Source organism: Leucoraja erinacea, chromosome 36, assembly GCF_028641065.1.
Source record: "Leucoraja erinacea ecotype New England chromosome 36, Leri_hhj_1, whole genome shotgun sequence".
NCBI classification, from domain to species: domain Eukaryota; kingdom Metazoa; phylum Chordata; class Chondrichthyes; order Rajiformes; family Rajidae; genus Leucoraja; species Leucoraja erinaceus.
This window is the reverse complement of record NC_073412.1, coordinates 13,278,356-13,293,811: the sequence shown is the minus strand read 5'-3', so window position 1 is coordinate 13,293,811 and position 15,456 is coordinate 13,278,356. Positions and strand designations below refer to the sequence as shown.

At 56.0% G+C, this 15,456-nt stretch overlaps 1 protein-coding gene across 1 annotated transcript in view; it reads left to right on the top strand.

Annotated features, from left to right (window-relative positions):
• The window catches only part of LOC129713579 (annexin A2-like), a 38,798-nt gene that overhangs the window by 16,732 nt on the left and 6,610 nt on the right, over positions 1 to 15,456 (top strand). Inside the window, exons 3-9 of the mRNA XM_055662738.1 lie at positions 402 to 489; positions 1,263 to 1,357; positions 4,708 to 4,821; positions 9,136 to 9,226; positions 11,010 to 11,089; positions 12,543 to 12,602; positions 15,137 to 15,230. Coding sequence (XP_055518713.1) covers positions 402 to 489; positions 1,263 to 1,357; positions 4,708 to 4,821; positions 9,136 to 9,226; positions 11,010 to 11,089; positions 12,543 to 12,602; positions 15,137 to 15,230 — 622 coding nt within the window. The remainder of the gene's footprint in view (positions 1 to 401; positions 490 to 1,262; positions 1,358 to 4,707; positions 4,822 to 9,135; positions 9,227 to 11,009; positions 11,090 to 12,542; positions 12,603 to 15,136; positions 15,231 to 15,456) is intronic.

Below are 15,456 nucleotides of genomic sequence, written 5' to 3'. Positions count from 1 at the left end.
ACAAGTCAGGACTGCCATGATGCAGCTCTTGGTTGGGCTGTATTTGGAGTCCTGCATGTAGTCGAGGTGGGTTCGACTAGTATGGGTGTCGGGGGCTGTGGGGAGAAGGCAGGACAATGGGGTTAAGAAGGAAAGATGGATCAGCCATGATTGAAGGACGGAGTAGACTTGATGGGCTGAATGGCCTAATTCTACTCCTAGAACTTGTGAACATGGACTTATGGAAGTGGGTTAGGGTTAGGTTCAGTCATGTGGATCTCACTGTGCCGAATGGGATGAGATCCCCTTAACCCTGGGGCAAAGCTGCATGATGGGGTGCGGTCCCCCCCTGGCCCAGGGGGGAGGGGGTGAGACCCCCGTGGCTGGTTGGGTGGAGATGAACTCCTTACTTTCCCTTCCAGATCTCCTCTGGAGCCACAGTGAAGCCCTACCCAAACTTCAACGCTGATGATGATGCCGCCAAATTGGTGCGTGCCGTGGAAACCAAAGGTGAGCTGATTGTGTGTGCGTGTGCGTGTGTGTGTGCGTGTGCGTGTGTGCCGAGACACTGGCCAGGGACCCTCAGCCGCTGGCTGCTCCCACTCACTCCCTGGAGATTAGATACCGTCGCTCCCGCTCATCCCAACATTTCCAATATTCCCAATCAACCCCAACATTCCTAGCTGATCGATCGCAACATTCCCAATTGATCCCAACATTCCCAATCAACCCCAGCTAATCTCCCAGCTAATTCCCAGCTAATCACAGCATTCCCAATCGACCCCAATGTTCTCAGCTGATTGCCACATTCCTCATTGATCCCAACATTCCCAGTCGATCCCAACATTCCCAGTCGATCCCAACATTCCCAGTCGATCCCAACATTCCCAGTTGATCCCAACATTGCTAATGGACCCCAATGTTCTAACCTGATCGCTACATTCCTCATTTATCCCAACATTCCCAATCAATCCCAACATTCCTAATTGATCCCAGTGTTCACAGCTGATCGCCACATTCCTGGCCAATCTTCACAATCCCAGCTGCTCCAGGCATTCCTTGTAGGTTAATTATCTTGGTATAAATGTAAAATATAAATTGTCCCTAGTGTGTGTAGGATAGTGTTAGTGTGCGGGGATCGCTGGTCGGCACGGGCCCGGTGGGCTGAAGGGCCTGTTTCTGCGCTGTATCTCTAAATTAAATTAAAAACTAAAGGGAGTTTAGCCGTGCGTTGGTCGGTCGGTTGGTGCTGGGCTGGTGGAGTAACACTGTCCTTGCTGCAGGAGTGGATGAGCACACCATCATCGACATACTGACCCATAGAAGCAACGCTCAGAGACAGGACATCGCATTCCACTTCCAAAAGAAGACAAAGAAGGTGAGTAAACACGTGTCCCCCCCCCCCCTCTGTGTCCCCCCCCCCCCTGTGTCCCCCCCCTCTGTGCCCCCCCCTCTGTGTCCCCCCCCCTCTGTGTCCCCCCCCCTCTGTGTCCCCCCCCCTCTGTGTCCCCCCCCCTGTGTGTCCCCCCCCCTCCGTGTCCCCCCCCCTCTGTGTCCCCCCCCCTGTGTGTCCCCCCCCCCCTCTGTGTCCCCCCCCCTCTGTGTCCCCCCCCCTCTGTGTCCCCCCCCCCTCTGTGTCCCCCCCCTCTGTTCCCCCCCCCTCTGTGTCCCCCCCCCCCCTCCCCCCCCTGTGTCCCCCCCGCTGTGTCCCCCCCCTCTGTGTCCCCCCCTCTGTGTCCCCCCCTCTGTGTCCCCCCCCTCTGTGTCCCCCCCCCCCTCTGTGTCCCCCCCCCTCTCCCCCCCCTCTGTGTCCCCCCCCTCTGTGTCCCCCCCCCCTCTGTGTCCCCCCCCTCTGTCCCCCCCCCCTCTGTGTCCCCCCCCCCCTGTGTGTCCCCCCCCCCTCTGTGTCCCCCCCCCCCCTGTTTCCCCCCCCCCTCTGTGTCCCCCCCCTCTGTGTCCCCCCCCTGTGTCCCCCCCTCTGTGTCCCCCCCTCTGTGTCCCCCCCCCCTCTGTGTCCCCCCCTCTGTGTCCCCCCCCCCCTCTGTGTCCCCCCCCCCTCTGTGTCCCCCCCCCCCTGTGTGCCCCCCCTCTGTGTCCCCCCCCTCTGTGTCCCCCCCCCTCTGTGTCCCCCCCCCCTCTGTGTCCCCCCCCCTGTGTTCCCCCCCCCCTCTGTGTCCCCCCCCCTCTGTGTCCCCCCCCTCTGTGTCCCCCCCCCATCTGTGTCCCCCCCCTGTGTCCCCCCCCCCTCTGTCCCCCCCCCCTGTGTCCCCCCCCCCTCTGTGTCCCCCCCCCTCTCTGTGTCCCCCCCTCTGTGTCCCCCCCCCCCCCCCTGTCCCCCCCCCCCCTCTGTGTCCCCCCCCCTGTGTCCCCCCCCCTGTGTCCCCCCCCCCTCTGTGTCCCCCCCCCTCTGTGTCCCCCCCCCCTCTGTGTCCCCCCCCCCTCTGTGTCCCCCCCCCCCTCTGTGTCCCCCCCTGTGTCCCCCCCCTCTGTGTCCCCCCCCCCCTCTGTGTGTGTCCCCCCCTCTGTCCCCCCCCCCCCCTCTGTGTCCCCCCCCCTCTGTGTCCCCCCCCCCCCTCTGTGTCCCCCCCCCCTCTGTGTCCCCCCCTCTGTGTCCCCCCCCCTCTGTGTCCCCCCCCCTCTGTGTCCCCCCCCCCTCTGTGTCCCCCCCCCTCTGTGTCCCCCCCCCCTCCTGTGTCCCCCCCCCTCTGTGTCCCCCCCCCCTCTGTGTCCCCCCCCCTCTGTGTCCCCCCCCCCCCCTCTGTGTCCCCCCCCCCTCCTCTGTGTCCCCCCCCTCTGTGTCCCCCCCCCCTCTGTGTCCCCCCCCCCCTCTGTCCCCCCCCCCTCTGTGTCCCCCCCCCCCTCTGTGTCCCCCCCCCCCCCCCCCTGTGTCCCCCCCCCTCTGTGTCCCCCCCCCCCTGTGTCCCCCCCCCTCTGTGTCCCCCCCCCTCTGTGTCCCCCCCCCCCTGTGTCCCCCCCCCCCTCTGTGTCCCCCCCCTCTGTGTCCCCCCCCCCTCTGTGTCCCCCCCCTCTGTGTCCCCCCCCCCTCCCCCCCCTGTGTCCCCCCCCCCTCTGTGTCCCCCCCCTCTGTGTCCCCCCCCCCCTCTGTGTCCCCCCCCCTCTGTGTCCCCCCCCCCTCTGTGTCCCCCCCCCCCTCTGTCTCCCCCCCCCCCCCCTCTGTGTCCCCCCCCCCCTCTGTGTCCCCCCCCCCCCTCTGTGTCCCCCCCCCCTCTGTGTCCCCCCCCCCCCTCTGTGTCCCCCCCCCCCCTCTGTGTCCCCCCCCCTCTGTGTCCCCCCCCCCTCTGTGTCCCCCCCCCTCTCTGTCCCCCCCCCCCCCCCCCCCCTGTGTGTCCCCCCCCCTCTGTGTCCCCCCCCCCTCTGTGTCCCCCCCCCCCTCTGTGTCCCCCCCCCCTCTGTGTCCCCCCCCCCCTCTGTGTCCCCCCCCCCTCTGTGTCCCCCCCCCCCCCCCCCTCTGTGTCCCCCCCCCCCTGTGTCCCCCCCCCCTCTGTGTCCCCCCCCCCTCTGTGTCCCCCCCCCCCTCTGTGTCCCCCCCCCCCCCCCCTCTGTGTCCCCCCCCCCTCTGTGTCCCCCCCCCCCTGTGTCCCCCCCTGTGTCCCCCCCCCCCCCCCCTCTGTGTCCCCCCCCCCCTCTGTGTGTCCCCCCCCCCCTCTGTGTCCCCCCCCCTCTCCTGTGTCCCCCCCCCCTCTGTGTCCCCCCCCCTCTGTCCCCCCCCCCTCTGTGTCCCCCCCCCCCCCCCCCCCCCCCCTCTGTGTCCCCCCCCCCCTCTCTGTGTCCCCCCCCCCCCTCTGTGTCCCCCCCCCCCCTCTGTGTGTCCCCCCCTCTGTGGGCTCTGTGTCTGGTTTTTTCCCCCGTCCTTTTTTGTCCCCCCCTCCCCCCCCTCTGTCCCCCCCCCCTCTGTGTCCCCCCCCCCCCCCCCCCTCTCTGTGTCCCCCCCCCCCTCTGTGTCCCCCCTCTGTGTCCCCCCCCCCCCCCCCCTGTGTCCCCCCCCCTCTGTGTCCCCCCCCCTCTGTGTCCCCCCCTCTGTGTCCCCCCCCTCTGTGTGTCCCTCTGTGTCCCCCCCCCCCCCCCCCTCTGTGTCCCCCCCCCCCCTCTGTGTCCCCCCCCCCCCTCTGTGTCCCCCCCCCCTCTGTGTCCCCCCCCCTCTGTGTCCCCCCCCCCCCTCTGTGTCCCCCCCCCTCTGTGTTGTTTCTGGAGTCCCCCCCCCCCCTCCCTGTGTTGTCCCCCCCCCCTCTGTGTCCCCCCCCCCCTCTGTGTCCCCCCCCTCTGTGTCCCCCCCCCCCCCCCTCTGTGTCCCCCCCCTCTGTGTCCCCCCCCCTCCCCCCCCATGTCCCCCCCCCTCTGTGTCCCCCCCCCCCCTGTGTCCCCCCCCCCCCCCTCTGTGTCCCCCCCCCCCCCCCCCCCCTCTGTTCCCCCCCCCCTCTGTGTCCCCCCCCCCCTCTGTGTGTTCCCCCCCCCCCTCTGTGTCCCCCCCCCCCCCCCTCCCACTACCTCCCTCAACAACCCAAGCCACCATCTCTCCATATTGACCAGAGATAGACCCACATTGACCACTGCTACCTGGTAGCCTCTGTAGCCGATCAAGGAGGTACTGGGCCCACCCAAGGGTGCAGTAACAGCACCCCAGGGTGCTGAGCTCATCCATGGGTGCTGGAGCACTCACTGTGGGCCGTGGGCTGGAGATGACCACCTCTGCCTTGTGTTTGTCTACAGCCGATGGAGGAGATGATGAGCTCTGCCCTGAAGGAGCCTCTGAAGTCGGCCATCCTGGGGCTGATGAAGCCCCCAGCCAAGTACGACGCTCAGGAGCTGAAGAAAGCCGTCAAGGTGAGCACTTCTCCGCCATGACCCACAACTAGAGGGTGTGAGCTACAGGGAGAGGTTGAGTACGCTGGGTCTCTATTCCTTGCAGCGCAAGAGGATGAGGGGAGATCTTATAGAGGTGTATAAAATCATGAGAGGAATAGATCAGGTAGATGCACAGAGTCTCTTGCCCAGAGTAGGGGAATAGAGGACCAGAGGACATAGGTTTAAGGTGAAGGGGGAAAGATTTAATAGGAATCTGAGGGGTAACTTTTTAACACAAAGGGTGATGGGTGTATGGAACAAGCTGCCAGAGGAGGTAGTTGAGGCTGGGACTATCCCAATGTTTAAGAAACGGACAGGTACATGGAGAGGACAGGTTTAGAGGGATATGGACCAAAAGCAGGTAGATAGGACTAGTGTAGCTGGGATATGTTGGCCAGTGTGGGTGTTGGGCCAAAGGGCCTGTTTCCACACTGTATTACTCTATAACATGGTGGGGGGGCAACCTCATTGAAACATGCAGGATAGTGAAAGGCTTGGATAGAGAAGATGCGGAGAGGATGTTTTCACCAGTGGGAGAGTCTAGGATTCAAGATCATAGACACAGAATTAGAGGACGTCCCTTCAGGAGGGAGATGAGGAGGAATTTCTTCAGTCAGAGGGTGGTGAATCTGTGGAATTCTTAGCCACAGAAGGCTGTGGATATTTTCAGTGGCTAATTTTAAAGCAGAGGTAGATAGATTATCAGTTAGTACAGGTGTTAGATTATGGGGAGAGGGGTTAGGAGGGAGAGATAGAGCAACAATGATTGAATGATGGAGTGGACTTGTGGGCAGAATGGCCTATTCTATTCCTATCACTTATGAACCTTTGACCTTATGACTTATGACCTTATGAACATTCTCCAGGCCCTCTCTCTGGGCGTGGTCTCCAATCATATTCTCCAAACACCTCCTTTATATTTAACTTTATTAATGTCACATGCACCGAGGTAAAAAGACAAACTTTGTCTAGGCTCATAAGTGATAGGAGCAGAATTAGGCCATTCGGCCCATCAAGCCGACTCCACCATTCAATCATGGCTGATCTATCTCTCCCTCCCAACCCCATTCTCCTGCCTTCCCCCCGTAACCCCTGACACCCGTACTAATCAATAACCTACCTCTCTGCCTGAAAAATACCCATTGACTTGGCCTCCACAACCTTCTGTGGCAATGAATTCCACAGATTCACCACCCCCCCTGACTGAAGAAGTTCCTCCTCATCTCCTTCCTGAAGGGACGTCCTTTAATTCTGAGGCTGTGCCCTCTAGTCCTAGACTCTCCCACTAAAAGCAGACCACACACAATTACATTGGGTGTTTGGTGAACATTTCTGATGGAGATGAATCAAGTCAAGTCAAGGGAGTTTATTGTCATGTGTCCCAGATAGGACAATGAAATTCCTGCTTGCTGCAGCACAACAGGATATTATAAGCATAAATACAGAACAGTTCAGCGTGTCTATATATAGCGTAGACCATATATATACACATAAATAAACAGATAAAGTGCAATAGGCTGTTACAGTTCAGCGTCTGTTTGTTGACAAGTTTAATAGCCTGATGGCTGTGGGGAAGTAGCTATTCCTGAACCTGGATGTAACAGATTTCAGGCTCCTGTACCTTCTGCCCGATGGTAGCGGAGAGATGACTGTGTGGCCAGGATGGTGTGGATCCTTGATGATGCTGGCAACCTTTTTGGGGCAGCGACTGCGATAGATCCCCTCGATGGTGGGGAGGTCAGAGCCGATGATGGACTGGGCAGTGTTTACAACTTTCTGCAGCCTTTTGAATGAGTGTACGATACTCTATTGTCCATTGTACATGGGTCTAGTGAACTGTTCTGTTTAGCCCACAACCTGGGCAGTAAACTAGTGTCACCAAGTGACAGACAGAGTTACAAAAGTACCGAACGGTCCTATCTACTACTTGCTGTGTGTGGATCACTGGATTAGTGAATCCCTGCCTCCTGTACACTTCAGAGACCTGGATCATAGACTCGGGGAGCTGAGCAGCCCAGAATCAGGCTTGTCAGCCCACCTAACCCAACAAATTGGCTCCTTACAGAGGTGTACCAAACCATAAAAGGAACAGATCGGCTAGATGCGTAGGGTCTCTTGGCCAGAGTAGGTGAATCGAGGACCACAGGACATAGGTTTAAGGTGGGGGGGGGGGGGGGGGGGGGAGATTTATTAAGAACTTGAGGGGTAACTTTTTCACACAAACGATGGTGGGTGTATGGAACAAGCTGCCAGAGGTGGTGGTTGAGGCTGGGACTATCGCTATGTGTGAAAAATATTTCGACAGGTACAGTACATGGATGGGACAGATTTAGAGGCATATTAGATTGTTTTAGATTAGTGTGGGTGTCAGTGGTTATGGGACGAAGGTAGGAGAATGGGGCTGGGAGTGAGAGATAGATCAGCCATGATTGTATGGCGGAGTAGACTTGATGGGCCGAATGGCCTATATCTCCTAGAAGTTATGGACATGATAAGGGCCAAAAGCAGGCAGGTGGGACTAGTGTAGATGGGGCTTGTTGGTCGGCGTGGGTAAGTTGGGCCGAAGGGCCTGTTTCCATGCTGTATGGCTATGACTGGACTGGGCTGGTCCCACTTGCTGGACCCATTCAGCCCTTGTCCTTCTGAAACCCTCCTAGAGCCGGCACCTTAAGGAACCGAAGATTAGCCCCATAACCCCTGACACCCTGACTAATACATAATAATCTAATATCACAACCTCAGAGGGCCCCTGAGGGCTGTGGAGGCCAGTTCTCTGGATGCTTTCAAGAGAGAGTTAGACAGGGCTCTTAAAAATAGCGGAGTCAGGGGATATGGGGAGAAGGCAGGAACGGGGTACTGATTGGGGATGATCAGCCATGATCACATTGAATGGCGGTGCTGGCTCAAAGGGCCAAATTGCCTACTCCTGCACCTATTGTCTATTGACAACAATACTTTCCAAATCCACAAGTTGTTAGTGGTGCCAGTGACACAGCTCGTCTCTGCCACCTGCTGGCGGCAGGTTGGGACTGCGGGAGGTTTGTTTGGTTTCAAGGCCAGACTGTGACCATTAATAACTGCGACACATTCAGGCAGAGCTGAACCATCGTCAGACATTTACCATGAGCTCTCGAAAGCGCAAACTTCCTCCCCACCCATCATATTCTGTTTAGAGTAGAATCCTGTTTTAATTCAACAGTAAAACTCCGCGGCTGGAAGGCGATGGTTTGTTCAGTTTTGATCACGCCTGCTTGGTGTGAGAGTGATCCAATGATATTTATTGTCACATGTACCTAGCTACAGTAGGTAAAAGGTAGAGCGCCAGAGATCCGGGTTCGATCCCGACTACGGGTGCTGTCCGTATGGAGTTTGTACGTTCTGCCCGTCACCTGCGTGGGTTTGCTCTGCTATCTCCAGTTTCATCCAACACTCCAAAGACGTACAGGTTAATGGCTTGGTATAAATGTAAAATTGGCCCTAGTGTGCATGTAGGATTGTGTTAATGTGCAGGGATCACTGGTCGATGTGGACTCGGTGGGCCGAAGGGCCTGTTTCCGTGCTGTATCTTTAAACAAAACTAAACTAAACCTGCCCCCGGGAATGGCTAGGTACACAGGACATCCGATCTATGGGACCACATATTGTGTGTTTGCGGATTACTTTAGCTCATGTTGTTATGTGTTAGTTTATGTCACGTTATGCTATATTTTGTTGCTCTACTTTATGAAGATAGACAATAAGATAGACACAAAAAGCTGGGTTAACTCAGCAGGGCAGGCAGCATCTCTGGAGAGAAAGAATGGGTGCCGTTTTGGGTCTGAAGACGGGTCTCGACACGAAATGTCACCCATTCCTTCTATCCAGAGATGCTGCTTGTCCCGCTGCTTTACTCCAGCTTTTTGTGTCTCTCTATGGAAACAGGCCCTTCAGCCCACCGGGACCACACACACCATCAATCTCCCAGTTCTGTAGTGCTTTAGACTTTGCCCACCGAGTCCGTGCCGAACAGTGATGACCCACTCATGCTAGTTCTGTCCCACACACTGGTGACAACATGCAGAGACAATTAACCTAAAAATCTCTACGTTTTTGGAGTGTGGGAGCAAACCGGAGATCCCGGAGAAAATCCACGCGGTCACGGGGAGAACGTACAGACGGCACCCGTAGTCAGGATCGAACCCGGGTCTCCAGCGCTGTGAGGCAGCAACTCTACCGCTGCCCCACCGTGCCACCCTCACTGGTGTGGTTTGTGGCTTTTGTTTGACCACTACGACTGTGTTGTGTTGTTTGCAGGGCCTGGGAACAAATGAAGCCACCCTCATCGAGATCCTCTGCTCTCGCAACAACAGGGAGATCCACGAGATGGGCAGGGCCTACCAGGAAGGTGAGTGAGAGGGAGCTGAGCAAAACGCACAACGCTCCACCTACATCAGTAACTTGTTGAACTTGTTGCTTAACGACTCAAACGTAGACACAAGACACTACACCGGCATTGAGCGCAAGAGTCAGGGTGTCAGTGCTTGAAGAGTATAGACAAACAACTCCAGATGCTGGTTTATACCAAAGATAGACACAAAGTGCTGGAGTAACTCAGTAGGTCAGACAGCATCTCTGCAGGACGTGGATAGATGATGTTCATTTCAGTTTGGGACCCTTTTTTAGTTTAGAATTAAATAAATGTAGTCCCCAATGTTCTCACGGCGCCCCCCCCAACCTACGCTAGGTCCCTCTTTGTTCTCAGAGGTGCGTCCTAATCATACCGCTGGCGCTGATACGGGCAACAGCTTACCAGCGTCGCTCTCATAGATAATAGACAATAGGTGCAGGAGTAGGCCGTTTGGCCCTTTAAGCCAGCACCGCCATTCAATGTGATCATGGCTGATCATCCCCAATCAGTACCCCGTTCCTGCCTTCTCCGCATATCCCCTGACTCCGCTATTTTTAAGAGCCCTATCTAGCTCTCTCAGTCCCGCCATCCCGGGAATTAACCTTGTAAACCTACGCTGTACTCCCTCAATAGCAAGAATGTCCTCAAATTAGAGGACCAAAACTGTACACAATACTCCAGGTGTGGTCTCACTAGGGCTCTGTACAACTGCAGAAGGACCTCTTTGCTCCTATATTCGATTCCTCTTGTTATAAAGGCCAACATGCCATTCGCTTTCTTCACTGCCTGCTGTACCTGCATGCTTACTTTCATAGACTGATGTACAGACCCCCAGATCCCGTTGTACTTCCCCTTTTCCCAACTTGACGCCATTTAGATAGTAATCTGCCTTCCTGTTTTTGCTACCAAAGTGGATAACCTCACATTTATCCGCATTAAACTTCATCTGCCATGCATCTGCCCACTCAACCAACCTGTCCAAGTCACCCTGCATCCTCACAGTTCATACTGCCACCCAGCTTTGTGTCATCTGCAAATTTGCTAATGCTCATCAACGGCCCTCCCTCCCCTCTCTCACCGCCAGCCCGGCTTGCTCCTCTGGTGGCCGTGCCCGCTCCAACATGGTGGCTCAGCGCTCGCTGCGAGCTCCCTTCAGCGTTGGCGCTGGCTTTAGTTGATGTTGGCGTCATGCTCGGCATGGATACTGTGGGTGGAAAGGCCTGTTCTTGTGCTCTGCTGTTCGATGCTTTCTGTTCTAAACATCTGCCTGTGTTCAGACGTCAACTCCCTTTGCAGATAGACACAAAACGCTGGAGTAACTCAGCGAGACAGGCAGCATCTCTGGAGAGAAGGAATGGGTGACGTTTTGAGTCGAGACCCTTCTTCAGTACTCGCTGCCTCTGGTTCTTGTAATTTAAATCTATCACTGACCCCAGGAAGCACATTCCGTGTCTTATCCGAACTCCACGCACACATTCCCTCTAATTTGCTTTCTCCCGCCCCCTCCCTCCCTAGTTTGATGCATCTTGGCTGACTGTGTCCAGCTGCTGAATGTTAGAACTTAGCCTGGCAGAGAAGGAACTGCTTCCATGACCTTAGTCACAGAGTTATGCAGCACTGAAGCTTGCCCATCACTTTGAACACAAGTCATTTAGAACTGGCGCAGATGGGGCTCCAGGGTCGGCATGGGCAAGTTGGGCCGAAGGGCCTGTTTCCGCGCGGTATGACTGACCACCATAATAACAAAGTGGAAGACTAACAGTGTTTCCAATCTTTACAGCCTACAAGAAAGACATGATATCGGACATCAAAGGCGACACATCTGGTGATTTCAGTAAGCTCCTGTGTATTTTGGCCAAGGTAATTTCCCTTCTGTGTCAAGCATGAATCCTGCTGTCCCGCCCCCAACTTGCTCGGCCCCTCTGTAACACCCACATGTTTGTCATCGTCTATGAGAGGGTGGAAAATTACTGGGACTGTTGCTGCACAGCCAGATGTTGGAATCGGGACCCATGTGAATCGGGGATGCCCAGAGATGGGGTCACCTTCCTCGGGCACTAACTGACCACGGGTCCCCAACCTATTCCTCCGTCATGGAGACTTGATGATGTAGATGATACTTTATGTGACTAGTCACAGTGATAGTCTTTGCTTGCATATCCAAGGTATGCAAAGAGGGGCCACATAAAGGGCAGCGACTGTGTTACAAGTATTCACTTTTAACGCAAACCATTTTTAACATGCATTGTGATTGTGGTCCCTGTTCGCTCATGCTTGTCCCCCCCCCCCCCCCCCCCCCCCCCCCACGCCCATTCCCCCTTTGTTCTTCCTCTCGACGGTTCCCCCGTGCTCCCACTTGGCCCATCCTCGACCGTCTTGGCACGGCATCGATATCGACCACAGACACGACCCTCCACTCTCTACCCCCTCACCCACCCACGATCTCACTCAACTGACCACCCCCCCACCAACCCGACCCCCTCACCCACCCACGACCTTGCCCACCCACTCGTCGATCGGAAGCTGGATCTGTCTGGACCCGAGACTCTAAGCTACAGCGAGAGGTTGAGCAGGCTGGGTCTCTATTCCTTGGAGCGCAGCAGGCTGAGGGGTGATGTTATAGAGGTGTACCAAAATTATGAGGGGGAATGATGGGATAAACATATAGTCTTTTCCCTGGGGTCGGGGAAGCAAGAAGCAAAGGTTTAAAGTGAGGGGCTGGGGGAGGATTTAATAGGAACCTGAGGGGCAACCTTTTCACACGGAGGGTGTATGGAACGAGCTGCCGGAGGAGGCAGGGATTATTACAGCATTTAAAATATATTTGGACAGGCACATGGATAGGAAAGGTTTATTGGGATAAGGTCGAAATGTGGGCAGGTGGGACTAATGTAGATGGGGCACTAGTGGGCAGGTGGGACTATTGTAGATGGGGCACTAGTGGGCAGGTGGGACTAGTGTAGATGGGGCACTAGTGGGCAGGTGGGACTAGTGTAGATGGGGCACTAGTGGGCAGGTGGGACTAGTGTAGATGGGGCACTAGTGGGCAGGTGGGACTAGTGTAGATGGGGCACCAGTGGGCAGGTGGGACTAGTGTAGATGGGGCACTAGTGGGCAAGTGGGACTAGTGTAGATGGGGCACTAGTGGGCAAGTGGGACTAGTGTAGATGGGGCACTAGTGGGCAGGTGGGACTAGTGTAGATGGGGCACTAGTGGGCAGGTGGGACTAGTGTAGATGGGGCACTAGTGGGCAGGTGGGACTAGTGTAGATGGGGCACCAGTGAATGACTGCATCAACTGTTCCCGTGTGCAGGGTAGCCGGCCCGACCCGTCCAATGTGGAGGATCAACCCCTCATCGATGCTGATGCCAAGGTAGGTGCTTCGATTACGCCCTCTATGCAGTCAATGACCACACTACCCCTCACTACAGCCTTCAGTGGCAAAAGTGTGTGTTTGAACGCCTCGGTAGGCTGCTGCTGCAGTGTCACAACCCCATGTGAAGCCCTCAGTGGAGGCTGTGTGTGTCTATCCCCACACTAAAGCTCTCAGTTCACTTTAGTTTATTGTCGGGTGTACCGAGGTACAGTGAAAAGCATTCGTTACGTGCTAACCAGTCAGCGGAAAGACAATACATGATTACAATCGAGTCATTCACAGTGTACAGATACATGATTAGGGAGAGATGATAATGAACAGCCTCAGGTGTGTGTGTGCGAGACAGCTCGAGGGAAGTTCCTGCAGAATTCTTCACCTGGGCTAGAGGGGAGGTCCTGCAGACCATTCACCACAGCGTACCTGAATCATCACCCACTCCTTCTCTCCGGAAATGTTGCCTGACCCGCTGAGTTACTGCAGCTTTTTGTGTCTATCTTCAGTTTCCACCAACATCTTCCTACACCAACTCCTTCCTACACATCAGGAGTTGAGGGAGTTGGTGGACCTTCCAAATGCTTCTTGTGTGTCTCTGTCTCTGTGGCAGTGATCTAGTGTTCACACAGAGAGCTGGCCCAGGATAGAGGTATGGAATACCTCAGCAGGGTGGCGCAGCTGGTAGAGCCTCTGCCTCGCAGCGCCCGAGACCCTGGTTCGATCCTGACCTCGGGCGCTGTCAGGCACGTGCCGTCCGGGTCGGCAAGGTAAGCACTGCCTGCCCTGACTAAAATTATATAATGGTAATTACTAAATATAAATAGTAAAGGCATGGGAGAATTATGCCTATCTAAGAGATCGATCTCTCAGGTAGGCATAATTCTCCGTGCCATTCACCCGCAGCACTTGTAACACGAGAAGGCCTGAGCAGTCCACGTGCCGTCAGCGCTGCTTCAAGCCGTCAATTTCAAGGGGAGCTGAAGACAACTGAAATTCTGCCATGGCTGTACTGTTTCTTGGCGGGTTTATCCAAATATGGATTGCCATTATCTTAAGAGTATCTTAGGAAACAAAGAGAGAAGAATGGAGTTTGTGTACCGATAATGTGGTAAGTACATTTCTTGGTGCTATATGTTTTTAAATACCGTATTTGGGGGGGGGGGGGGGGTTCCTTTCACAGCGTTTGGGGAGTCTGGCCCGGGGTAAAGTTGCGGGGAGGGCAGGAGCGTTGTGAAGGAGGGGATCGGTCTCATTTGCGACGCTCTGGGCACGGAGCCACTGCATTGAGGCCGGGGAGAGGATCATCTCGCGTGGCTACGAGCGGCCACCGGGCCTGTCAGTGGAACCATCCGCCACCTCAGTGCCTTCTGCCGGCCCCCGCTCACCTCTGGCAGCTCTCCGTCTAAAGACCACTCTCCTGCCGCTCGCTGGCCTCACTCATGTCAGCCGCGTCCCGCAAAAAACTTAAATTCCAACAGCGCGATTGAGGTTACTCGGCTGTGGGAATTTAAGGATTTGCGGGAAGCGGCTGACATGAGCGAGGCCAACGAGCGGCAGGAGAGAAGTCGTCGAGCGGCGGGTGAGAGGTGTTCGGACGGAGAGCACTGCCAGAGGCAGGAGGCGCTGAAGTGGCGGCCAGTTCTGCTGTTGGGTCCCAGCGGCCGCTCGTAGCCTCCCCGGCCACAATGCGGTGGCTCAGCACCCGGAACGCTGCAACAGCGGTTAGTGAGTTACTGGCATGATCCACGCCCACCACCTGCCATCACCCTTCACCCCCCAACCCAATCAGGAGACTTGGAAACCTTGGGCAATTGAATTGTTACTGTCTTTATTTTTATTTTTTATTTTTACGCAGAGAACAATCTGCTCAAGCGCGGTTTACGCTTTTTTTTTTAAAGGCCGACTGCCTATCCTGAGTAATCACTCATAGCACGTGCTTGGGTGCTGTCTGTGTGGTGTTCGCACGTTCTCCCTGTGACCGTGTGGGTTACCGGTGGGTGCTCCGGTTTCCTGGTTTGTAGGTTGATTGGCACTCTGTAAGTTGTCCCTAGTGTGTAGGGAGTGGAGAAAGTGGGATAACCGAGAACTAGGGTGAACAGGTGATCGTTGGGCTGCGTGGACTTGATGGGCCGATGGGTCTGTTTCCAAGATGTATTAGTTTTGTTTTGTTTTGTTTAGCGATACAGCGTGGAAACAGTTCACAGAGTTCCTGCCATCCGCAATCACCCATACACACAGACACACACAGACACACACAGACACACACAGACACACACAGACACACACACAGGGGACAATTTACAGAAGTCAATTAACCTACAAACCTGTACGTCTTTGGAGTGTGGGAGGAAACCGGAGCACCCGGAGGAAACCCACACAGGTCATGGGGAGAACGTCAACTCTGTACAGACAGCACCCGTGGTCAGGATTGAACCCGGGTCTCTGGGGCTACGAGGCAGCGACTCTACCTCTGAGCCACCGTGCCGCTCAGATCTCTAAACTAAACTATGATCACGACTCTCACCTTTCACTCGCAGGCACTACACGAAGCGACGAAGCTGAAGAAAGGAATGGACGTGGCCAAGTGGATCAGCATATTGACCGAGAGACACATCCCTCATCTCCAGAGAGGTAACAACAGCGCTTGGCAGAGTGACTTACTCACACCTCAGCAACGGAGCAGTAACATGCAGACAAGTTGCTGGAAACTAATTTTCAAGAGAGATTTAGTTCTAAGGGCTAAAGAAATCAAGGGATATAAGGAGAAAGCAGGAACAGGCTACTGATTTTGGATGATCAGTCATGATCGGATTGAATGGCGGTGCTGGCTGGAAGGGCCGAATGGCCTCCTTCTGCA